Source organism: Scyliorhinus torazame, chromosome 1, assembly GCF_047496885.1.
Source record: "Scyliorhinus torazame isolate Kashiwa2021f chromosome 1, sScyTor2.1, whole genome shotgun sequence".
Taxonomy (NCBI): Eukaryota; Metazoa; Chordata; class Chondrichthyes; order Carcharhiniformes; family Scyliorhinidae; genus Scyliorhinus; species Scyliorhinus torazame.
The window spans coordinates 102,971,025-102,996,656 of NC_092707.1; the positions used below are offsets into that span (position 1 = coordinate 102,971,025).

Genomic DNA, 25,632 nt, shown 5'->3' on the forward strand with positions numbered 1-25,632 from the left:
GGGTCCATCACTCCCTCCCCCAGTCAGTGAGGTCCATCACTCCCTCCCCCAGTCAGTGAGGGCCCATCACTCCCTCCCCCAGTCAGTGAGAGGCCCATCACTCCCTCCCCCCAGTCAGTGAGGGCCCATCACCCCCTCCCCCCAGTCAGTGAGGGCCCATCACTCCCTCCCCCAGTCAGTGAGGGCCCATCACTCCCAGACCCCCAGTCAGGGAGGCCCATCCCTCCCTCCCCCCAGTCAGTGAGGGCCCATCACCCCCCTCCCCCAGTCAGTGAGGGTCCATCACCCCCTCCCCCAGTCAGTGAGGGCCATCACTCCCTCCCCCATCAGTGAGGGCCCATCACTCCCTCCCCCAGACAGTGAGGGTCCATCACTCCCTCCCCCAGTCAGTGAGGGTCCATCACTCCCTCCCCCAGTCAGTGAGGGTCCATCACCCCCTCCCCCAGTCAGTGAGGGCCCATCACTCCCTCCCCCAGTCAGTGAGGGCCATCACCCCCTCCCCCAGACAGTGAGGGTCCATCACTCCCTCCCCCAGTCAGTGAGGGCCCATCACAGCCCTCCCCAGTCAGTGAGGGTCCAATCACAACCCTCCCCAGTCAGTGAGGTCCATCACTCCCTCCCCAGTCAGTGAGGGTCCATCACTCCCTCCCCCAGTCAGTGAGGGGCCCATCACACCCTCCCCCAGTCAGTGAGGGCCCATCACACCCTCCCCCAGTCAGTGAGGGCCCATCACACCCTCCCCCAGTCTGTGAGGGTCCATCACTCCCTCCCCCAGTCAGTGAGGGCCATCACTCCTCCCCCAGTCAGTGAGGGCCCATCACTCCCTCCCCCAGTCAGTGAGGGCCCATCCCACAGCCCTCCCCCCAGTCAGTGAGGGCCCATCACAGCCCTCCCCCAGTCAGTGAGGGCCCATCACTCCCTCCCCCAGTCAGTGAGGGTCCATCACTCCCTCCCCCAGTCATGAGGGTCCATCACTCCCTCCCCAGTCAGTGAGGGCCCATCACAGCCCTCCCCCCAGTCAGTGAGGGCCCATTACAGCCCCTCCCCCAGTCAGTGAGGGCCCATCACTCCCTCCCCCAGTCAGTGAGGGCCCATCACAGCCCGCCCCCAGTCCAGTGAGGGCCCATCACAGCCCTCCCCAGACAGTGAAGGCCCATCACTCACTCCCCCAGTCAGTGAGGGCCCATCACAGCCCTCCCCCAGTCAGTGAGGGCCCATCACTTCCCTCCCCCAGTCAGTGAGGGTCCATCACTCCCTCCCCCAGTCAGTGAGGGCCCATCACAGCCCTCCCCCCAGTCAGTGAGGGCCCATCACAGCCCTCCCCAGTCAGTGAGGGTCCATCACTCCCCTCCCCCAGACAGTGAGGGCCCATCACAGCCCTCCCCCAGACAGTGAGGGACCATCACCCCCCTCCCCCAGTCAGTGAGGGTCCATCACTCCCCTCCCCCAGTCAGTGAGGGCCCATCACACCCTCCCCCAGTCAGTGAGGGTCCATCACTCCCGCCCCCAGACAGTGAGGGTCCATCACAGCCCTCCCCCAGTCAGTGAGGGTCCATCACTCCCTCCCCCAGTCAGTGAGGGCCCATCACTCCCTCCCCCAGTCAGTGAGGGTCCATCACACCCTCCCCCAGTCAGTGAGGGCCCATCACCCCCTCCCCCAGTCAGTGAGGGTCCATCACTCCCTCCCCCCAGTCAGTGAGGGTCCGTCAACAGCCCTCCCCCCAGTCAGTGAGGGTCCATCACTCCCTCCCCCAGTCAGTGAGGGTCCATCACACCCTCCCCCAGTCAGTGAGGGCCCATCACCCCCTCCCCCAGACAGTGAGGGCCCATCACTCCCTCCCCCAGTCAGTGAGGGCCCATCACTCCCTCCCCCAGTCAGTGAGGGCTCATCACTCCCTCCCCCAGTCAGTGAGGGTCCATCACTCCCTCCCCCAGTCAGTGAGGGCCCATCACAGCCCTCCCCAGTCAGTGAGGGTCCATCACTCCCTCCCCCAGACAGTGAGGGCCCATCACAGCCCTCCCCAGTCAGTGAGGGGCCATCACACCCTCCCCCAGTCAGTGAGGGTCCATCACTCCCTCCCCCAGACAGTGAGGGCCCATCACAGCCCTCCCCCAGTCAGTGAGGGCCCATCACCCCCTCCCCCAGACAGTGAGGGCCCATCACACCCTCCCCCAGACAGTGAGGGCCCATCACTCCCGCCCCCAGTCAGTGAGGGCCCATCACTCCCTCCCCCAGTCAGTGAGGGTCCATCACTCCCTCCCCCAGTCAGTGAGGGTCCATCACTCCCTCCCCCAGTCAGTGAGGGCCCATCACAGCCCTCCCCCAGTCAGTGAGGGTCCATCACTCCCGCCCCCAGTCAGTGAGGGCCCATCACAGCCCTCCCCCAGTCAGTGAGGGCCCATCACTCCCTCCCCCAGTCAGGGCCCATCACAGCCCTCCCCCAGTCAGTGAGGGTCCATCACTCCCGCCCCCAGTCAGTGAGGGCCCATCACTCCCTCCCCCCAGTCAGTGAGGGCCCATCACACCCTCCCCAGTCAGTGAGGGCCCATCACTCCCCGCCCCCAGTCAGTGAGGGCCCATCACTGCCTCCCCCAGTCAGTGAGGGCCCATCACTCCCGTCCCCAGTCAGTGAGGGCCCATCACTCCCCTCCCCCAGTCAGTGAGGGTCCATCACTCCCTCCCCCAGTCAGTGAGGGGCCCATCACTCCCTCCCCCAGTCAGTGAGGGCCCATCACAGCCCTCCCCCCAGTCAGTGAGGGCCCATCACTCCCGCCCACAGTCAGTGAGGGTCCATAATTCCCTCTCCCAGTCAGTGAGGGCCCATCACTCCCTCCCCCAGTCAGTGAGGGCCCATCACAGCCCTCCCCCAGTCAGTGAGGGTCCATCACTCCCTCCCCAGTCAGTGAGGGCCCATCACACCCTCCCCCAGACAGTGAGGGCCCATCACTTCCCGCCCCCAGTCAGTGAGGGCCCATCACTCCCTCCCCCAGTCAGTGAGGGTCCATCACTCCCGCCCCCCAGTCAGTGAGGGCCCATCACTCCCTCCCCCAGTCAGTGAGGGCCCATCACAGCCCTCCCCCAGTCAGTGAGGGCCCATCACACCCTCCCCCAGTCAGTGAGGTCCATCACTCCCTCCCCCAGTCAGTGAGGGTCCATCACAGCCCGCCCCAGTCAGTGAGGGCCCATCACAGCCCTCCCCCCAGTCAGTGAGGGTCCATCACTCCCTCCCCCAGTCAGTGAGGGTCCATCACAGCCCTCCCCCAGTCAGTGAGGGCCCATCACTCCCTCCCCAGTCAGTGAGGGCCCATCACTCCCTCCCCCAGTCAGTGAGGGTCCATCACAGCCCTCCCCCAGACAGTGAGGGTCCATCACTCCCTCCCCCAGTCAGTGAGGGTCCATCACTCCCTCCCCAGTCAGTGAGGGCCCATCACTCCCTCCCCCAGTCAGTGAGGGCCCATCACTCCCTCCCCCAGTCAGTGAGGGCCCATCACCCCCTCCCCCCAGTCAGTGAGGGCCCATCACTCCCTCCCCCAGTCAGTGAGGGCCCATCACTCCCGCCCCCAGTCAGGGAGGGCCAATCCCTCCCTCCCCCAGTCAGTGAGGGCCCATCACCCCCCCTCCCCCAGTCAGTGAGGGTCCATCACCCCCTCCCCCAGTCAGTGAGGGCCCATCACTCCCTCCCCCCAGTCAGTGAGGGCCCATCACTCCCTCCCCCAGACAGTGAGGGTCCATCACTCCCTCCCCCAGTCAGTGAGGGTCCATCACTCCCTCCCCCAGTCAGTGAGGGTCCCATCACCCCCTCCCCCAGTCAGTGAGGGCCCATCACTCCCCTCCCCCAGTCAGTGAGGGCCCATCACCCCCTCCCCAGACAGTGAGGGTCCATCACTCCTCCCCCAGTCAGTGAGGGCCCATCACAGCCCTCCCCCAGTCAGTGAGGGTCCATCACACCCTCCCCCAGTCAGTGAGGGTCCATCACTCCCTCCCCCAGTCAGTGAGGGTCCATCACTCCCTCCCCCAGTCAGTGAGGGCCCATCACACCCTCCCCCAGTCAGTGAGGGCCCATCACACCCTCCCCCAGTCAGTGAGGGCCCATCACACCCTCCCCCAGTCTGTGAGGGTCCATCACTCCCTCCCCCAGTCAGTGAGGGCCCATCACTCCCTCCCCCAGTCAGTGAGGGCCCATCACTCCCTCCCCCAGTCAGTGAGGCCCATCACAGCCCTCCCCCAGTCAGTGAGGGCCCATCACAGCCCCTCCCCCAGTCAGTGAGGGCCCATCACTCCCTCCCCCAGTCAGTGAGGGTCCATCACTCCCTCCCCCAGTCAGTGAGGGTCCATCACTCCTCCCCCAGTCAGTGAGGGCCCATCACAGCCCTCCCCCAGTCAGTGAGGGCCCATCACAGCCCTCCCCCAGTCAGTGAGGGCCCATCACTCCCTCCCCCAGTCAGTGAGGGCCCATCACAGCCCGCCCCCAGTCAGTGAGGGCCCATCACAGCCCTCCCCCAGACAGTGAAGGCCCATCACTCCCTCCCCCAGTCAGTGAGGGCCCATCACAGCCCTCCCCCAGTCAGTGAGGGCCCATCACTCCCTCCCCCAGTCAGTGAGGGCCCATCACTCCTCCCCCAGTCAGTGAGGGCCCATCACAGCCCTCCCCCAGTCAGTGAGGGCCCATCACAGCCCTCCCCAGTCAGTGAGGGTCCATCACTCCCTCCCCCAGACAGTGAGGGCCCATCACAGCCCTCCCCCAGACAGTGAGGGACCATCACCCCCTCCCCCAGTCAGTGAGGGTCCATCACTCCCTCCCCCAGTCAGTGAGGGCCCATCACAGCCCTCCCCCAGTCAGTGAGGGCCCATCACCCCCTCCCCCAGACAGTGAGGGCCCATCACAGCCCTCCCCCAGTCAGTGAGGGCCCATCACCCCCTCCCCCAGACAGTGAGGGCCCATCACACCCTCCCCCAGACAGTGAGGGCCCATCACTCCCGCCCCCAGTCTGTGAGGGCCCATCACTCCCTCCCCCAGTCAGTGAGGGTCCATCACTCCCTCCCCCAGTCAGTGAGGGTCCATCACTCCCTCCCCCAGTCAGTGAGGGCCCATCACAGCCCTCCCCCAGTCAGTGAGGGTCCATCACTCCCGCCCCCAGTCAGTGAGGGCCCATCACAGCCCTCCCCCAGTCAGTGAGGGCCCATCACTTCCCTCCCCCAGTCAGGGCCCATCACAGCCCTCCCCCAGTCAGTGAGGGTCCATCACTCCCGCCCCCAGTCAGTGAGGGCCCATCACTCCCTCCCCCAGTCAGTGAGGGCCCATCACACCCTCCCCCAGTCAGTGAGGGCCCATCACTCCCGCCCCCAGTCAGTGAGGGCCCATCACTGCCTCCCCCAGTCAGTGAGGGCCCATCACTCCCGTCCCCAGTCAGTGAGGGCCCATCACTCCCTCCCCCAGTCAGTGAGGGTCCATCACTCCCTCCCCCAGTCAGTGAGGGCCCATCACTCCCTCCCCCAGTCAGTGAGGGCCCATCACAGCCCTCCCCCAGTCAGTGAGGGCCCATCACAGCCCTCCCCCAGTCAGTGAGGGCCCATCACTCCCGCCCACAGTCAGTGAGGGTCCATAATTCCCTCCCCCAGTCAGTGAGGGCCCATCACTCCCTCCCCCAGTCAGTGAGGGCCCATCACAGCCCTCCCCCAGTCAGTGAGGGTCCATCACTCCCTCCCCCAGTCAGTGAGGGCCCATCACACCCTCCCCCAGACAGTGAGGGCCCATCACTCCCTCCCCCAGTCAGTGAGGGCCCATCACTCCCGCCCTCAGACAGTGAGGGCCCATCACAGCCCTCCCCCAGTCAGTGAGGGTCCAGCACACCCTCCTCCAGACAGTGAGGGCCCATCACTCCCTCCCCCAGTCAGTGAGGGCCCATCACTCCCGCCCCCCAGACAGTGAGGGCCCATCACTCCTGCACTCAGACAGTGAAGGTCCATCACTCCCTCCCCCAGACAGTGAGGGCCCATCACTCCCTCCCCCAGTCAGTGAGGGTCCATCACTCCCTCCCCAAGTTAGTGAGGGCCCATCACTCCCGCCCCCAGACAGTGAGGGGCCCATCACTCCCGCCCTCAGACAGTGAGGGCCCATCACAGCCCTCTCCCAGACAGTGAGGGTCCATCACAGCCCTCCCCCAGTCAGTGAGGGCCCATCACAGCCCTCCCCCAGTCAGTGAGGGCCCATCACACCCTCCCCCAGACAGTGAGGGCCCATCACTCCCGCCCCCAGACAGTGAAGGTCCATCACTCCCTCCCCCAGTCAGTGAGGGCCCATCACAGCCCTCCCCAAGTCAGTGAGGGCCCATCACACCCTACCCCAGACAGTGAGGGCCCATCACTCCCGCCCTCAGACAGTGAGGGCCCATCACAGCACTCCCCAGTCAGTGAGGGCCCATCACTCCCACCCCCAGACAGTGAAGGTCCATCACTCCCTCCCCCAGACAGTGAGGGCCCATCACTCCCGCCCTCAGACAGTGAGGGCCCATCACTCCCGCCCTCAGACAGTGAGGGCCCATCACAGCCCTCCCCAGTCAGTGAGGGCCCATCACAGCCCTCCCCCAGTCAGTGAGGGTCCATCACTCCCGCCCCCAGTCAGTGAGGGCCCATCACCCCCTCCCCCAGTCAGTGAGGGTCCATCACAGCCCTCCCCCCAGACAGTGAGGGTCCAATCACTCCCTCCCCCAGTCAGTGAGGGCCCATCACAGCCCTCCCCCAGTCAGTGAGGGTCCATCACTTCCCGCCCCCAGTCAGTGAGGGCCCATCACACCCTCCCCCAGTCAGTGAGGGTCCATCACTCCCGCCCCCAGTCAGTGAGGGTCCATCACAGCCCTCCCCCAGTCAGTGAGGGTCCATCACAGCCCTCCCCCAGTCAGTGAGGGCCCATCACCCCCTCCCCCAGTCAGTGAGGGCCCATCACACCCTCCCCCAGACAGTGAGGGTCCATCACCCCCCTCCCCCAGTCAGTGAGGGTCCATCACCCCCTCCCCCAGTCAGTGAGGGCCCATCACACCCTCCCCCAGTCAGTGAGGGCCCATCACACCCTCCCCCAGACAGTGAGGGTCCATCACCCCCTCCCCCAGTCAGTGAGGTCCATCACTTCCCTCCCCCAGTCAGTGAGGTCCATCACTCCCTCCCCCAGTCAGTGAGGGTCCATCACAGCCCGCCCCCAGTCAGTGAGGGCCCATCACAGCCCTCCCCCAGTCAGTGAGGGTCCATCACTCCCTCCCCCAGTCAGTGAGGGTCCATCACAGCCCTCCCCAGTCAGTGAGGGCCCATCACTCCCTCCCCCAGTCAGTGAGGGCCCATCACTCCCTCCCCCAGTCAGTGAGGGTCCATCACAGCCCTCCCCCAGACAGTGAGGGTCCATCACTCCCTCCCCCAGTCAGTGAGGGTCCATCACTCCCTCCCCCATCAGTGAGGGCCCATCACTCCCTCCCCAGTCAGTGAGGGCCCATCACTCCCTCCCCCAGTCAGTGAGGGCCCATCACCCCCCTCCCCCCAGTCAGTGAGGGCCCATCACTCCCTCCCCCAGTCAGTGAGGGCCCATCACTCCCGCCCCCAGTCAGGGAGGGCCAATCCCTCCCTCCCCCAGTCAGTGAGGGCCCATCACCCCCTCCCCCAGTCAGTGAGGGTCCATCACCCCCTCCCCAGTCAGTGAGGGCCCATCACTTCCCTCCCCCAGTCAGTGAGGGCCCATCACTCCCTCCCCCAGACAGTGAGGGTCCATCACTCCCTCCCCCAGTCAGTGAGGGTCCATCACTCCCTCCCCCAGTCAGTGAGGGTCCATCACCCCCCCTCCCCCAGTCAGTGAGGGTCATCACTCCGCCCCCAGTCAGTGAGGGCCCATCACAGCCCTCCCCCCAGACAGTGAGGGTCCATCACTCCCTCCCCCAGTCAGTGAGGGCCCATCACAGCCCTCCCCCAGTCAGTGAGGGTCCATCACCCCCTCCCCCAGTCAGTGAGGGCCCATCACACCCTCCCCCAGACAGTGAGGGTCCATCACCCCCTCCCCCAGTCAGTGAGGGTCCATCACTCCCTCCCCCAGTCAGTGAGGGTCCATCACACCCTCCCCCAGTCAGTGAGGGGTCCATCACCCCCCTCCCCAGTCAGTGAGGTCCATCACAGCCCTCCCCCCAGACAGTGAGGGTCCATCACTCCCGCCCCCAGACAGTGAGGGTCCATCACTCCCGCCCCCAGTCAGTGAGGGCCCATCACTCCCGCCCCCAGTCAGTGAGGGCCCATCACTCCCTCCCCCAGTCAGTGAGGGTCCATCACTCCCGCCCCCAGTCAGTGAGGGCCCATCACTCCCTCCCCCAGTCAGTGAGGGCCCATCACAGCCCTCCCCCAGTCAGTGAGGGCCCATCACACCCTCCCCCAGTCAGTGAGGTCCATCACTCCCTCCCCCAGTCAGTGAGGGTCCATCACAGCCCGCCCCCAGTCAGTGAGGGCCCATCACAGCCCTCCCCCAGTCAGTGAGGGTCCATCACTCCCTCCCCCAGTCAGTGAGGGTCCATCACAGCCCTCCCCCAGTCAGTGAGGGCCCATCACTCCCTCCCCCAGTCAGTGAGGGCCCATCACTCCCTCCCCCAGTCAGTGAGGGTCCATCACAGCCCTCCCCCAGACAGTGAGGGTCCATCACTCCCTCCCCCAGTCAGTGAGGATCCATCACTCCCTCCCCCAGTCAGTGAGGGCCCATCACTCCCTCCCCCAGTCAGTGAGGGCCCATCACTCCCTCCCCCAGTCAGTGAGGGCCCATCACCCCCTCCCCCCAGTCAGTGAGGGCCCATCACTCCCTCCCCCAGTCAGTGAGGGCCCATCACTCCCGCCCCCAGTCAGGGAGGGCCAATCCCTCCCTCCCCCAGTCAGTGAGGGCCCATCACCCCCTCCCCCAGTCAGTGAGGGTCCATCACCCCCTCCCCCAGTCAGTGAGGGCCCATCACTCCCTCCCCCAGTCAGTGAGGGCCCATCACTCCCTCCCCCAGACAGTGAGGGTCCATCACTCCCTCCCCCAGTCAGTGAGGGTCCATCACTCCCTCCCCCAGTCAGTGAGGGTCCATCACCCCCTCCCCCAGTCAGTGAGGGCCCATCACTCCCTCCCCCAGTCAGTGAGGGCCCATCACCCCCTCCCCCAGACAGTGAGGGTCCATCACTCCCTCCCCCAGTCAGTGAGGGCCCATCACAGCCCTCCCCCAGTCAGTGAGGGTCCATCACACCCTCCCCCAGTCAGTGAGGGTCCATCACTCCCTCCCCCAGTCAGTGAGGGTCCATCACTCCCTCCCCCAGTCAGTGAGGGCCCATCACACCCTCCCCCAGTCAGTGAGGGCCCATCACACCCTCCCCCAGTCAGTGAGGGCCCATCACACCCTCCCCCAGTCAGTGAGGGTCCATCACTCCCTCCCCCAGTCAGTGAGGGCCCATCACTCCCTCCCCCAGTCAGTGAGGGCCCAACACTCCCTCCCCCAGTCAGTGAGGGCCCATCACAGCCCTCCCCCAGTCAGTGAGGGCCCATCACAGCCCTCCCCCAGTCAGTGAGGGCCCATCACTCCCTCCCCCAGTCAGTGAGGGTCCATCACTCCCTCCCCCAGTCAGTGAGGGTCCATCACTCCCTCCCCCAGTCAGTGAGGGCCCATCACAGCCCTCCCCCAGTCAGTGAGGGCCCATCACAGCCCTCCCCCAGTCAGTGAGGGCCCATCACTCCCTCCCCCAGTCAGTGAGGGCCCATCACAGCCCGCCCCCAGTCAGTGAGGGCCCATCACAGCCCTCCCCCAGACAGTGAAGGCCCATCACTCCCTCCCCCAGTCAGTGAGGGCCCATCACAGCCCTCCCCCAGTCAGTGAGGGCCCATCACTCCCTCCCCCAGTCAGTGAGGGTCCATCACTCCCTCCCCCAGTCAGTGAGGGCCCATCACAGCCCTCCCCCAGTCAGTGAGGGCCCATCACAGCCCTCCCCCAGTCAGTGAGGGCCCATCACTCCCTCCCCCAGTCAGTGAGGGCCCATCCCTCCCGCCCCCAGTCAGTGAGGGCCCATCACTCCCTCCCCCAGTCAGTGAGGGTCCATCACAGCCCTCCCCCAGTCAGTGAGGGCCCATCACTTCCTCCCCCAGTCAGTGAGGGTCCATCACTCCCTCCCCCAGTCAGTGAGGGCCCATCACAGCCCTCCCCCAGTCAGTGAGGGTCCATCACTCCCTCCCCCAGACAGTGAGGGCCCATCACAGCCCTCCCCCAGACAGTGAGGGACCATCACCCCCTCCCCCAGTCAGTGAGGGTCCATCACTCCCTCCCCCAGTCAGTGAGGGCCCATCACACCCTCCCCCAGTCAGTGAGGGTCCATCACTCCCGCCCCCAGACAGTGAGGGTCCATCACAGCCCTCCCCCAGTCAGTGAGGGTCCATCACTCCCTCCCCCAGTCAGTGAGGGCCCATCACTCCCTCCCCCAGTCAGTGAGGGTCCATCACACCCTCCCCCAGTCAGTGAGGGCCCATCACCCCCTCCCCCAGTCAGTGAGGGTCCATCACTCCCTCCCCCAGTCAGTGAGGGTCCATCACAGCCCTCCCCCAGTCAGTGAGGGTCCATCACTCCCTCCCCCAGTCAGTGAGGGTCCATCACACCCTCCCCCAGTCAGTGAGGGCCCATCACCCCCTCCCCCAGACAGTGAGGGCCCATCACTCCCTCCCCCAGTCAGTGAGGGCTCATCACTCCCTCCCCCAGTCAGTGAGGGTCCATCACTCCCTCCCCCAGTCAGTGAGGGCCCATCACAGCCCTCCCCCAGTCAGTGAGGGTCCATCACTCCCTCCCCCAGACAGTGAGGGCCCATCACAGCCCTCCCCCAGTCAGTGAGGGCCCATCACACCCTCCCCCAGTCAGTGAGGGTCCATCACTCCCTCCCCCAGACAGTGAGGGCCCATCACAGCCCTCCCCCAGTCAGAGGGTCCATCACCCCCTCCCCCAGTCAGTGAGGGCCCATCACACCCTCCCCCCAGTCAGTGAGGGTCCATCACTCCCTCCCCCAGTCAGTGAGGGTCCATCACACCCTCCCCCAGTCAGTGAGGGTCCATCACCCCCTCCCCCAGTCAGTGAGGGCCCATCACAGCCCTCCCCCCAGTCAGTGAGGGTCCATCACTCCCTCCCCCAGTTAGTGAGGGTCCATCACAGCCCTCCCCCCAGTCAGTGAGGGCCCATCACAGCCCGCCCCCAGTCAGTGAGGGCCCATCACAGCCCTCCCCCAGACAGTGAAGGCCCATCACTCCCTCCCCCAGTCAGTGAGGGTCCATCACCCCCTCCCCCAGTCAGTGAGGGCCCATCACAGCCCTCCCCCAGTCAGTGAGGGCCCATCACAGCCCTCCCCCAGTCAGTGAGGGCCCATCACTCCCTCCCCCAGTCAGTGAGGGCCCATCACAGCCCGCCCCCAGTCAGTGAGGGCCCATCACAGCCCTCCCCCAGACAGTGAAGGCCCATCACTCCCTCCCCCAGTCAGTGAGGGCCCATCACAGCCCTCCCCCAGTCAGTGAGGGCCCATCACTCCCTCCCCCAGTCAGTGAGGGTCCATCACTCCCTCCCCCAGTCAGTGAGGGCCCATCACAGCCCTCCCCCAGTCAGTGAGGGCCCATCACAGCCCTCCCCCAGTCAGTGAGGGCCCATCACTCCCTCCCCCAGTCAGTGAGGGCCCATCCCTCCCGCCCCCAGTCAGTGAGGGCCCATCACTCCCTCCCCCAGTCAGTGAGGGTCCATCACAGCCCTCCCCCAGTCAGTGAGGGCCCATCACTTCCTCCCCCAGTCAGTGAGGGTCCATCACTCCCTCCCCCAGTCAGTGAGGGCCCATCACAGCCCTCCCCCAGTCAGTGAGGGTCCATCACTCCCTCCCCCAGACAGTGAGGGCCCATCACAGCCCTCCCCCAGACAGTGAGGGACCATCACCCCCTCCCCCAGTCAGTGAGGGTCCATCACTCCCTCCCCCAGTCAGTGAGGGCCCATCACACCCTCCCCCAGTCAGTGAGGGTCCATCACTCCCGCCCCCAGACAGTGAGGGTCCATCACAGCCCTCCCCCAGTCAGTGAGGGTCCATCACTCCCTCCCCCAGTCAGTGAGGGCCCATCACTCCCTCCCCCAGTCAGTGAGGGTCCATCACACCCTCCCCCAGTCAGTGAGGGCCCATCACCCCCTCCCCCAGTCAGTGAGGGTCCATCACTCCCTCCCCCAGTCAGTGAGGGTCCATCACAGCCCTCCCCCAGTCAGTGAGGGTCCATCACTCCCTCCCCCAGTCAGTGAGGGTCCATCACACCCTCCCCCAGTCAGTGAGGGCCCATCACCCCCTCCCCCAGACAGTGAGGGCCCATCACTCCCTCCCCCAGTCAGTGAGGGCTCATCACTCCCTCCCCCAGTCAGTGAGGGTCCATCACTCCCTCCCCCAGTCAGTGAGGGCCCATCACAGCCCTCCCCCAGTCAGTGAGGGTCCATCACTCCCTCCCCCAGACAGTGAGGGCCCATCACAGCCCTCCCCCAGTCAGTGAGGGCCCATCACACCCTCCCCCAGTCAGTGAGGGTCCATCACTCCCTCCCCCAGACAGTGAGGGCCCATCACAGCCCTCCCCCAGTCAGAGGGTCCATCACCCCCTCCCCCAGTCAGTGAGGGCCCATCACACCCTCCCCCCAGTCAGTGAGGGTCCATCACTCCCTCCCCCAGTCAGTGAGGGTCCATCACACCCTCCCCCAGTCAGTGAGGGTCCATCACCCCCTCCCCCAGTCAGTGAGGGCCCATCACAGCCCTCCCCCCAGTCAGTGAGGGTCCATCACTCCCTCCCCCAGTTAGTGAGGGTCCATCACAGCCCTCCCCCCAGACAGTGAGGGTCCATCACTCCCGCCCCCAGACAGTGAGGGTCCATCACTCCCGCCCCCAGTCAGTGAGGGCCCATCACTCCCGCCCCCAGTCAGTGAGGGCCCATCACTCCCTCCCCCAGTCAGTGAGGGTCCATCACTCCCGCCCCCAGTCAGTGAGGGCCCATCACTCCCTCCCCCAGTCAGTGAGGGCCCATCACAGCCCTCCCCCAGTCAGTGAGGGCCCATCACACCCTCCCCCAGTCAGTGAGGTCCATCACTCCCTCCCCCAGTCAGTGAGGGTCCATCACAGCCCGCCCCCAGTCAGTGAGGGCCCATCACAGCCCTCCCCCAGTCAGTGAGGGTCCATCACTCCCTCCCCCAGTCAGTGAGGGTCCATCACAGCCCTCCCCCAGTCAGTGAGGGCCCATCACTCCCTCCCCCAGTCAGTGAGGGCCCATCACTCCCTCCCCCAGTCAGTGAGGGTCCATCACAGCCCTCCCCCAGACAGTGAGGGTCCATCACTCCCTCCCCCAGTCAGTGAGGGTCCATCACTCCCTCCCCCAGTCAGTGAGGGCCCATCACTCCCTCCCCCAGTCAGTGAGGGCCCATCACTCCCTCCCCCAGTCAGTGAGGGCCCATCACCCCCTCCCCCCAGTCAGTGAGGGCCCATCACTCCCTCCCCCAGTCAGTGAGGGCCCATCACTCCCGCCCCCAGTCAGGGAGGGCCAATCCCTCCCTCCCCCAGTCAGTGAGGGCCCATCACCCCCTCCCCCAGTCAGTGAGGGTCCATCACCCCCTCCCCCAGTCAGTGAGGGCCCATCACTCCCTCCCCCAGTCAGTGAGGGCCCATCACTCCCTCCCCCAGACAGTGAGGGTCCATCACTCCCTCCCCCAGTCAGTGAGGGTCCATCACTCCCTCCCCCAGTCAGTGAGGGTCCATCACCCCCTCCCCCAGTCAGTGAGGGCCCATCACTCCCTCCCCCAGTCAGTGAGGGCCCATCACCCCCTCCCCCAGACAGTGAGGGTCCATCACTCCCTCCCCCAGTCAGTGAGGGCCCATCACAGCCCTCCCCCAGTCAGTGAGGGTCCATCACACCCTCCCCCAGTCAGTGAGGGTCCATCACTCCCTCCCCCAGTCAGTGAGGGTCCATCACTCCCTCCCCCAGTCAGTGAGGGCCCATCACACCCTCCCCCAGTCAGTGAGGGCCCATCACACCCTCCCCCAGTCAGTGAGGGCCCATCACACCCTCCCCCAGTCTGTGAGGGTCCATCACTCCCTCCCCCAGTCAGTGAGGGCCCATCACTCCCTCCCCCAGTCAGTGAGGGCCCATCACTCCCTCCCCCAGTCAGTGAGGGCCCATCACAGCCCTCCCCCAGTCAGTGAGGGCCCATCACAGCCCTCCCCCAGTCAGTGAGGGCCCATCACTCCCTCCCCCAGTCAGTGAGGGTCCATCACTCCCTCCCCCAGTCAGTGAGGGTCCATCACTCCCTCCCCCAGTCAGTGAGGGCCCATCACAGCCCTCCCCCAGTCAGTGAGGGCCCATTACAGCCCTCCCCCAGTCAGTGAGGGCCCATCACTCCCTCCCCCAGTCAGTGAGGGCCCATCACAGCCCGCCCCCAGTCAGTGAGGGCCCATCACAGCCCTCCCCCAGACAGTGAAGGCCCATCACTCACTCCCCCAGTCAGTGAGGGCCCATCACAGCCCTCCCCCAGTCAGTGAGGGCCCATCACTCCCTCCCCCAGTCAGTGAGGGTCCATCACTCCCTCCCCCAGTCAGTGAGGGCCCATCACAGCCCTCCCCCAGTCAGTGAGGGCCCATCACAGCCCTCCCCAGTCAGTGAGGGTCCATCACTCCCTCCCCCAGACAGTGAGGGCCCATCACAGCCCTCCCCCAGACAGTGAGGGACCATCACCCCCTCCCCCAGTCAGTGAGGGTCCATCACTCCCTCCCCCAGTCAGTGAGGGCCCATCACACCCTCCCCCAGTCAGTGAGGGTCCATCACTCCCGCCCCCAGACAGTGAGGGTCCATCACAGCCCTCCCCCAGTCAGTGAGGGTCCATCACTCCCTCCCCCAGTCAGTGAGGGCCCATCACTCCCTCCCCCAGTCAGTGAGGGTCCATCACACCCTCCCCCAGTCAGTGAGGGCCCATCACCCCCTCCCCCAGTCAGTGAGGGTCCATCACTCCCTCCCCCAGTCAGTGAGGGTCCGTCACAGCCCTCCCCCAGTCAGTGAGGGTCCATCACTCCCTCCCCCAGTCAGTGAGGGTCCATCACACCCTCCCCCAGTCAGTGAGGGCCCATCACCCCCTCCCCCAGACAGTGAGGGCCCATCACTCCCTCCCCCAGTCAGTGAGGGCCCATCACTCCCTCCCCCAGTCAGTGAGGGCTCATCACTCCCTCCCCCAGTCAGTGAGGGTCCATCACTCCCTCCCCCAGTCAGTGAGGGCCCATCACAGCCCTCCCCCAGTCAGTGAGGGTCCATCACTCCCTCCCCCAGACAGTGAGGGCCCATCACAGCCCTCCCCCAGTCAGTGAGGGCCCATCACACCCTCCCCCAGTCAGTGAGGGTCCATCACTCCCTCCCCCAGACAGTGAGGGCCCATCACAGCCCTCCCCCAGTCAGTGAGGGCCCATCACCCCCTCCCCCAGACAGTGAGGGCCCATCACACCCTCCCCCAGACAGTGAGGGCCCATCACTCCCGCCCCCAGTCAGTGAGGGCCCATCACTCCCTCCCCCAGTCAGTGAGGGTCCATCACTCCCTCCCCCAGTCAGTGAGGGTCCATCACTCCCTCCCCCAGTCAGTGAGGGCCCATCACAGCCCTCCCCCAGTCAGTGAGGGTCCATCACTCCCGCCCCCAGTCAGTGAGGGCCCATCACAGCCCTCCCCCAGTCAGTGAGGGCCCATCACTCCCTCCCCCAGTCAGGGCCCATCACAGCCCTCCCCCAGTCAGTGAGGGTCCATCACTCCCGCCCCCAGTCAGTGAGGGCCCATCACTCCCTCCCCCAGTCAGTGAGGGCCCATCACACCCTCCCCAGTCAGTGAGGGCCCATCACTCCCGCCCCCAGTCAGTGAGGGCCCATCACTGCCTCCCCCAGTCAGTGAGGGCCCATCACTCCCGTCCCCAGTCAGTGAGGGCCCATCACTCCCTCCCCCAGTCAGTGAGGGTCCATCACTCCCTCCCCCAGTCAGTGAGGGCCCATCACTCCCTCCCCCAGTCAGTGAGGGCCCATCACAGCCCTCCCCCAGTCAGTGAGGGCCCATCACTCCCGCCCACAGTCAGTGAGGGTCCATAATTCCCTCTCCCAGTCAGTGAGGGCCCATCACTCCCTCCCCCAGTCAGTGAGGGCCCATCACAGCCCTCCCCCAGTCAGTGAGGGTCCATCACTCCCTCCCCCAGTCAGTGAGGGCCCATCACACCCTCCCCCAGACAGTGAGGGCCCATCACTCCCGCCCCCAGTCAGTGAGGGCCCATCACTCCCTCCCCCAGTCAGTGAGGGTCCATCACTCCCGCCCCCAGTCAGTGAGGGCCCATCACTCCCTCCCCCAGTCAGTGAGGGCCCATCACAGCCCTCCCCCAGTCAGTGAGGGCCCATCACACCCTCCCCCAGTCAGTGAGGTCCATCACTCCCTCCCCCAGTCAGTGAGGGTCCATCACAGCCCGCCCCCAGTCAGTGAGGGCCCATCACAGCCCTCCCCCAGTCAGTGAGGGTCCATCACTCCCTCCCCCAGTCAGTGAGGGTCCATCACAGCCCTCCCCCAGTCAGTGAGGGCCCATCACTCCCTCCCCCAGTCAGTGAGGGCCCATCACTCCCTCCCCCAGTCAGTGAGGGTCCATCACAGCCCTCCCCCAGACAGTGAGGGTCCATCACTCCCTCCCCCAGTCAGTGAGGGTCCATCACTCCCTCCCCAGTCAGTGAGGGCCCATCACTCCCTCCCCCAGTCAGTGAGGGCCCATCACTCCCTCCCCCAGTCAGTGAGGGCCCATCACCCCCTCCCCCCAGTCAGTGAGGGCCCATCACTCCCTCCCCCAGTCAGTGAGGGCCCATCACTCCCGCCCCCAGTCAGGGAGGGCCAATCCCTCCCTCCCCCAGTCAGTGAGGGCCCATCACCCCCTCCCCCAGTCAGTGAGGGTCCATCACCCCCTCCCCCAGTCAGTGAGGGCCCATCACTCCCTCCCCCAGTCAGTGAGGGCCCATCACTCCCTCCCCCAGACAGTGAGGGTCCATCACTCCCTCCCCCAGTCAGTGAGGGTCCATCACTCCCTCCCCCAGTCAGTGAGGGTCCATCACCCCCTCCCCCAGTCAGTGAGGGCCCATCACTCCCTCCCCCAGTCAGTGAGGGTCCATCACTCCCTCCCCCAGTCAGTGAGGGCCCATCACAGCCCTCCCCCAGTCAGTGAGGGCCCATCACAGCCCTCCCCCAGTCAGTGAGGGCCCATCACTCCCTCCCCCAGTCAGTGAGGGCCCATCACAGCCCGCCCCCAGTCAGTGAGGGCCCATCACAGCCCTCCCCCAGACAGTGAAGGCCCATCACTCCCTCCCCCAGTCAGTGAGGGCCCATCACAGCCCTCCCCCAGTCAGTGAGGGCCCATCACTCCCTCCCCCAGTCAGTGAGGGCCCATCACAGCCCTCCCCCAGTCAGTGAGGGCCCATCACAGCCCTCCCCAGTCAGTGAGGGTCCATCACTCCCTCCCCCAGACAGTGAGGGCCCATCACAGCCCTCCCCCAGACAGTGAGGGACCATCACCCCCCTCCCCCAGTCAGTGAGGGTCCATCACTCCCTCCCCCAGTCAGTGAGGGCCCATCACAGCCCTCCCCCAGTCAGTGAGGGCCCATCACCCCCCTCCCCCAGACAGTGAGGGCCCATCACAGCCCTCCCCCAGTCAGTGAGGGCCCATCACCCCCCTCCCCCAGACAGTGAGGGCCCATCACACCCTCCCCCAGACAGTGAGGGCCCATCACTCCCGCCCCCAGTCTGTGAGGGCCCATCACTCCCTCCCCCAGTCAGTGAGGGTCCATCACTCCCTCCCCCAGTCAGTGAGGGTCCATCACTCCCTCCCCCAGTCAGTGAGGGCCCATCACAGCCCTCCCCCAGTCAGTGAGGGTCCATCACTCCCGCCCCCAGTCAGTGAGGGCCCATCACAGCCCTCCCCCAGTCAGTGAGGGCCCATCACTCCCTCCCCCAGTCAGGGCCCATCACAGCCCTCCCCCAGTCAGTGAGGGTCCATCACTCCCGCCCCCAGTCAGTGAGGGCCCATCACTCCCTCCCCCAGTCAGTGAGGGCCCATCACACCCTCCCCCAGTCAGTGAGGGCCCATCACTCCCGCCCCCAGTCAGTGAGGGCCCATCACTGCCTCCCCCAGTCAGTGAGGGCCCATCACTCCCGTCCCCAGTCAGTGAGGGCCCATCACTCCCTCCCCCAGTCAGTGAGGGTCCATCACTCCCTCCCCCAGTCAGTGAGGGCCCATCACTCCCTCCCCCAGTCAGTGAGGGCCCATCACAGCCCTCCCCCAGTCAGTGAGGGCCCATCACAGCCCTCCCCCAGTCAGTGAGGGCCCATCACTCCCGCCCACAGTCAGTGAGGGTCCATAATTCCCTCCCCCAGTCAGTGAGGGCCCATCACTCCCTCCCCCAGTCAGTGAGGGCCCATCACAGCCCTCCCCCAGTCAGTGAGGGTCCATCACTCCCTCCCCCAGTCAGTGAGGGCCCATCACACCCTCCCCCAGACAGTGAGGGCCCATCACTCCCTCCCCCAGTCAGTGAGGGCCCATCACTCCCGCCCTCAGACAGTGAGGGCCCATCACAGCCCTCCCCCAGTCAGTGAGGGTCCAGCACACCCTCCTCCAGACAGTGAGGGCCCATCACTCCCTCCCCCAGTCAGTGAGGGCCCATCACTCCCGCCCCCAGACAGTGAGGGCCCATCACTCCTGCACTCAGACAGTGAAGGTCCATCACTCCCTCCCCCAGACAGTGAGGGCCCATCACTCCCTCCCCCAGTCAGTGAGGGTCCATCACTCCCTCCCCAAGTTAGTGAGGGCCCATCACTCCCGCCCCCAGACAGTGAGGGCCCATCACTCCCGCCCTCAGACAGTGAGGGCCCATCACAGCCCTCTCCCAGACAGTGAGGGTCCATCACAGCCCTCCCCCAGTCAGTGAGGGCCCATCACAGCCCTCCCCCAGTCAGTGAGGGCCCATCACACCCTCCCCCAGACAGTGAGGGCCCATCACTCCCGCCCCCAGACAGTGAAGGTCCATCACTCCCTCCCCCAGTCAGTGAGGGCCCATCACAGCCCTCCCCCAGTCAGTGAGGGCCCATCACACCCTACCCCAGACAGTGAGGGCCCATCACTCCCGCCCTCAGACAGTGAGGGCCCATCACAGCACTCCCCCAGTCAGTGAGGGCCCATCACTCCCACCCCCAGACAGTGAAGGTCCATCACTCCCTCCCCCAGACAGTGAGGGCCCATCACTCCCGCCCTCAGACAGTGAGGGCCCATCACTCCCGCCCTCAGACAGTGAGGGCCCATCACAGCCCTCCCCCAGTCAGTGAGGGCCCATCACTCCCGCCCTCAGACAGTGAGGGCCCATCACAGCCCTCCCCCAGTCAGTGAGGGCCCATCACTCCCGCCCCCAGACAGTGAAGGTCCATCACTCCCTCCCCCAGTCAGTGAGGGCCCATCACTCCCGCCCTCAGACAGTGAGGGCCCATCACACCCTCCCCCAGACAGTGAGGGCCCATCACTCCCGCCGTCAGACAGTGAGGGCCCATCACAGCCCTCCCCCAGTCAGTGAGGGCCCATCACTCCCCGCCCCCAGACAGTGAAGGTCCATCACTCCCTCCCCAGTCAGTGAGGGCCCATCACTCCCGCCCTCAGACAGTGAGGGCCCATCACAGCCCTCCCCCAGTCAGTGAGGGCCCATCACAGCCCTCCCCCAGTCAGTGAGGGCCCATCACTCCCGCCCCCAGACAGTGAAGGTCCATCACTCCCTCCCCCAGTCAGTGAGGGTTCATCACTCCCGCCCTCAGACAGTGAGGGTCCATCACTCCCTCCCCCAGTCAGTGAGGGCCCATCACTCCCGCCCCCAGACAGTGAGGGCCCATCATTCCTGCCCTCAGACAGTGAAGGCCCATCACTCCCGCCCCCAGACAGTGAAGGCCCATCACTCCCGCCCCCAGACAGTGAAGGCCCATCACTCCCGCCCCCAGACAGTGAGGGCCCATCACAGCCCTCCCCCAGACAGTGAGGGCCCATCACTCCCGCCCCCAGACAGTGAGGGCCCATCACTCCCGCCCCCAGACAGTGAGGGCCCATCACTCCTGCCCTCAGACAGTGAAGGCCCATCACTCCCGCCCCCAGACAGTGAGGGCCCATCACAGCCCTCCCCCAGACAGTGAGGGCCCATCACTCCCGCCCCCAGTCAGTGAGGGCCCATCACCCCCTCCCCCAGACAGTGAGGGCCCATCACTCCCGCCCCCAGACAGTGAGGGCCCATCACTCCCGCCCCCCAGACAGTGAGGGTCCATCACTCCTGCCCTCAGACAGTGAAGGCCCATCACTCCCGCCCCCAGACAGTGAGGGCCCATCACAGCCCTCCCCCAGACAGTGAGGGCCCATCACTCCCTCCCCTAGTCAGTGAGGGTCCATCACTCCCTCCCCCAGACAGTGAGGGTCCATCACTCCCTCCACAAGACAGTGAGAGTCTATCACCCCCTCCCCCAGACAGTGAGGGTCCATCACTCCCTCCACAAGACAGCGAGGGTCTATCACACCCTCCCCCAGACAGTGAGGGTCCATCACTTCCTCCTCCTAGACAGTGAGGGTCCATCACCCCTCCCCCCAGACAGTGAGGGCCCATCACTCCCACCCCCAGACAGTGAGGGTCCATCACCCCCTCCCCCCAGACAGTGAGGGTCCATCACCCCCACCCCCAGACAGTGAGGGCCCATCACTCCCACCCCCAGTGAGGGTCCATCACCCCCTCCCCCAGACAGTGAGGGTCCATCACTCCCACCCCCAGACAGTGAGGGCCCATCACTCCCACCCCCAGTGAGGGTCCATCACCCCCTCCCCCAGACAGTGAGGGTCCATCACTCCCACCCCCAGACAGTGAGGGCCCATCACTCCCACCCCCCAGACAGTGAGGGTCCATCACCCCCTCCCCCCAGACAGTGAGGGTCCATCACCCCCACCCCCAGACAGTGAGGGTCCATCACCCCCACCCCCAGACAGTGAGGGTCCATCACCCCCACCCCCAGACAGTGAGGGTCCATCACTCCCACCCCCAGACAGTGAGGGCCCATCACTCCCACCCCCAGTGAGGGTCCATCACCCCCTCCCCCCAGACAGTGAGGGTCCATCACCCCCTCCCCCCAGTGAGGGTCCATCACCCCCTCCCCCCAGACAGTGAGGGTCCATCACCCCCTCCCCCCAGACAGTGAGGGCCCATCACTCCCACCCCCAGACAGTGAGGGTCCATCACCCCCTCCCCCAGACAGTGAGGGTCCATCACCCCCTCCCCCAGACAGTGAGGGTCCATCACCCCCTCCCCCAGACAGTGAGGGTCCATCACCCCCCTCCCCCAGACAGTGAGGGTCCATCACTCCCACCCCCAGACAGTGAGGGCCCATCACTCCCGCCCCCCAGACAGTGAGGGTCCATCACCCCCTCCCCCAGACAGTGAGGGTCCATCACCCCCTCCCCCAGACAGTGAGGGTCCATCACCCCCTCCCCCAGACAGTGAGGGTCCATCACCCCCCTCCCCCAGACAGTGAGGGTCCATCACCCCCTCCCCCAGACAGTGAGGGTCCATCACCCCCTCCCCCAGACAGTGAGGGTCCATCACCCCCTCCCCCAGACAGTGAGGGTCCATCACCCCCTCCCCCAGACAGTGAGGGTCCATCACCCCCTCCCCCCAGACAGTGAGGGTCCATCACCCCCCTCCCCCAGACAGTGAGGGTCCATCACCCCCTCCCCAGACAGTGAGGGTCCATCACCCCCTCCCCCAGACAGTGAGGGTCCATCACCCCCTCCCCCCAGACAGTGAGGGTCCATCACCCCCTCCCCCAGACAGTGAGGGTCCATCACCCCCTCCCCCAGACAGTGAGGGTCCATCACCCCCACCCCCAGACAGTGAGGGTCCATCACCCCCTCCCCCCAGACAGTGAGGGTCCATCACCCCCTCCCCCCAGACAGTGAGGGTCCATCACCCCCTCCCCCCAGACAGTGAGGGTCCATCACCCCCTCCCCCAGACAGTGAGGGTCCATCACCCCCTCCCCCAGACAGTGAGGGTCCATCACCCCCTCCCCCCAGACAGTGAGGGCCCATCACCCCCCTCCCCCCAGACAGTGAGGGTCCATCACCCCCCTCCCCCAGACAGTGAGGGTCCATCACCCCCTCCCCCCAGACAGTGAGGGTCCATCACCCCCTCCCCCAGACAGTGAGGGTCCATCACCCCCTCCCCAGACAGTGAGGGTCCATCACCCCCTCCCCCAGACAGTGAGGGTCCATCACCCCCTCCCCCCAGACAGTGAGGGTCCATCACCCCCTCCCCCAGACAGTGAGGGTCCATCACCCCCTCCCCCAGACAGTGAGGGTCCATCACCCCCACCCCCAGACAGTGAGGGTCCATCACCCCCTCCCCCCAGACAGTGAGGGTCCATCACCCCCTCCCCCCAGACAGTGAGGGTCCATCACCCCCTCCCCCCAGACAGTGAGGGTCCATCACCCCCTCCCCCAGACAGTGAGGGTCCATCACCCCCTCCCCCAGACAGTGAGGGTCCATCACCCCCTCCCCCCAGTCAGTGAGGGTCCATCACACCCTTCCCCAGACAGTGAGGGTCCATCACACCCTCCCCCAGACAGTGAGGGTCCATCACCCCCTCCCCCAGACAGTGAAGGTCCATCACACCCTCCCCCAGACAGTGAGGGTCCATCACCCCCTCCCCCAGACAGTGAGGGTCCATCACACCCTCCCCCAGACAGTGAGGGTCCATCACCCCCTCCCCCAGACAGTGAAGGTCCATCACACCCTCCCCAGACAGTGAGGGTCCATCACCCCCTCCCCCAGACAGTGAGGGTCCATCACCCCCCTCCCCCCAGACAGTGAGGGTCCATCACCCCCTCCCCCAGACAGTGAGGGTCCATCACCCCCTCCCCAGACAGTGAGGGTCCATCACCCCCTCCCCCCAGACAGTGAGGGTCCATCACCCCCTCCCCCCAGACAGTGAGGGTCCATCACCCCCTCCCCCAGACAGTGAGGGTCCATCACCCCCTCCCCCAGACAGTGAGGGTCCATCACCCCCACCCCCAGACAGTGAGGGTCCATCACCCCCTCCCCCCAGACAGTGAGGGTCCATCACCCCCTCCCCCCAGACAGTGAGGGTCCATCACCCCCTCCCCCCAGACAGTGAGGGTCCATCACCCCCTCCCCCAGACAGTGAGGGTCCATCACCCCCTCCCCCAGACAGTGAGGGTCCATCACCCCCTCCCCCCAGTCAGTGAGGGTCCATCACACCCTCCCCCAGACAGTGAGGGTCCATCACACCCTCCCCCAGACAGTGAGGGTCCATCACCCCCTCCCCCAGACAGTGAAGGTCCATCACACCCTCCCCCAGACAGTGAGGGTCCATCACCCCCTCCCCCAGACAGTGAGGGCCCATCACTCCCTCCCCCCAGACAGTGAGGGCCCATCACTCCCTCCCCCAGACAGTGAGGGTCCATCACCCCCTCCCCCAGACAGTGAGGGTCCATCACCCCCACCCCCAGACAGTGAGGGCCCATCACTCCCACCCCCAGTGAGGGTCCATCACCCCCTCCCCCAGGGCCCGCTCTGCTGCTGCGGCCTCCCGCATTGAGCGGACGCCGTTCGCTGTCGGGCGGTTCGGCGGCCGGATCCTTCTCCCTGCCTCTGAGCATGTGTGTGTGAAGCCGGAGTGAGGAGCCTCTTCCAGCGGAGCGGAGCCCAGCTTGGCGCAGGATGGTAAGTGAGAGCGGCCGGGGAATGTAGCCGGCCGCCGGGCTGCCCCCCTGAACCTGCCCAGTGCTCGGGGTACAAAAACCCCCAGCGGATGAGGTTTGTTCGAAAGGAGGTGCCATCTCCCTGGGCTGAGCACCGGCATTACACTGCTGCTTTGTAGTTTGAGAAAGGCCTACTCCTTTAACCCAGTCACAGTGCGGTGTCGTGAGTGCTTCCACAATGGGGGTCACGGTAGGAATCTGACTCGATGTTGGGGGAGAAGCGTGGGGATGATAGTGTTCCTGTAACACTTGCTATTCTTGGTGGTGGGGATTGCAGTGCTACAAACTACCGTTGAAACATATGTAATCATTCGTTGCAATGCAGCTTTTCGGTATTGCATCGATAATGAAGGAGATGGATAATGAATCTAGGCTAGGGTTGATGCTCCCATGGATTGCTTTGTCCACGATGGTGTCAGGCTTTTAGAGTTGCTGCTGCACCGTCATAACAACTGAAGACAGAAATAAAAGCAGAAGGTGCTGGAAGTTCTCATCAGGTTGAAGGTCCAGTCTCCTGACTTGGGCACTGTTGATGCTTGAGAGGCTTTTAGGGGTCACTTGTCACAGGATAGGCAGTTTGTGCGCTGCCTTTGTGACTCGGGTATTGATATGAAGGACCAAATTAAACTTCTGATTGATGGTGATGCCCAAGGTGATGGTGCTGTTGAAGGATTGTTTTTCTTTGTGGAAATGGCTGTCATCTGGCAGTGATGTGATCCGAATGTTCTCTGCCACTTTCAGTTGAATTCTTAATGTTGTTTAAGCCCCACTGCGGACTGACCTGAACTGCTTCGAGGAATTGTGAATGGGGTGAAAACTGGAATGGTTAGTGAAATACCTGTGATGCACGATCAATTACACAAAGATGAGAGTTGAATGCAACTGAGGCTTTATTACTTAAGATGTGTGGCCTCCTACAGCAGCTGGCGAAATGGCTGCTGTATGGGGAGCACACATATTTATACTCTGCCTACTGGGTGGAGCCAGCAGGCAGGGAACTACCCCCGTACCTGTAATACAGGGCCTTACCACAAAAAACCTAATATATACAACATTGGTGACTACCACAATCACCCCCTGTTAAAATTGAGTCCGGCGGGGGTGGTGGAGAACTATATACAAGTACATGTTTTAACTACAGAGAAAAAAATGGAGTCCCGATCAATTTACAGGTTCAGTTGGTCCGGAGCTTTGATCTGCCGTTGGGAACGCCGCACTGGTGGCGGCGATTCCGGTGTCGGTTTGGTCCTCGGTGACTCTGGGAGTGTGCCGAAATCCTCGTCATCCTCGAGCGTGGGCAGGAGGAGGACGGATTGTCCTGGGGCGGGGGCTGCGCTGGGGTGCGCTGGGGAAGGGGAGGGCGGCGCTGGATCGGAGGGGTGTGTGTGTGTGGAACCAGCTGGTGCCAGGTCCCTGAGGGAGACAGTATCTTGGTGGCCGTCGGGGTACGCTACTTAGGCGTACTGCGGGTTGGCGTGGAGTAACTGTACCCTTTCAACCAACGGGTCCGCCTTGTGGCGTCGTACGTGCTTATGGAGGAGTACGGGTCCTGGAGCTGCAAGCCAAGTCGGGAGCGGCACCCCGGAGATGGACTTCCTGGGGAAGGCAAAGAGACGTTCATGGGGTGTGTCATTAGTCGCAGCGCATAGGAGCAACCGAATGGAGTGCAGTGTGTCGGGGAGGACCTCCTGCCAGCGGGAGGCCGGGAGATTTCTGGATCGTAGGGCCAGCTGGACGGCCCTCCAGACCGTCCCATTCTCCGTCTCCACCT

The 25,632-nt window shown here is 65.2% G+C and overlaps 1 protein-coding gene across 5 annotated transcripts in view; it reads left to right on the plus strand.

Annotated features, from left to right (window-relative positions):
- The first annotated feature begins 23,656 nt into the window (after positions 1 to 23,656).
- The window catches only part of cabin1 (calcineurin binding protein 1), an 807,975-nt gene continuing 805,999 nt past the window's right edge, over positions 23,657 to 25,632 (plus strand). For 2 of the 5 annotated variants that reach the window (XM_072499132.1, XM_072499112.1), the window contains exon 1: positions 24,005 to 24,051. In XM_072499132.1, the coding sequence (XP_072355233.1) occupies positions 24,040 to 24,051 (12 nt within the window). In that variant the 5' untranslated portion in view covers positions 24,005 to 24,039. Of the gene's footprint in view, positions 23,824 to 23,995; positions 24,052 to 25,632 lie in introns of those variants that run through there. The other 3 variants (XM_072499122.1, XM_072499139.1, XM_072499102.1) reach the window with 3 other exon arrangements.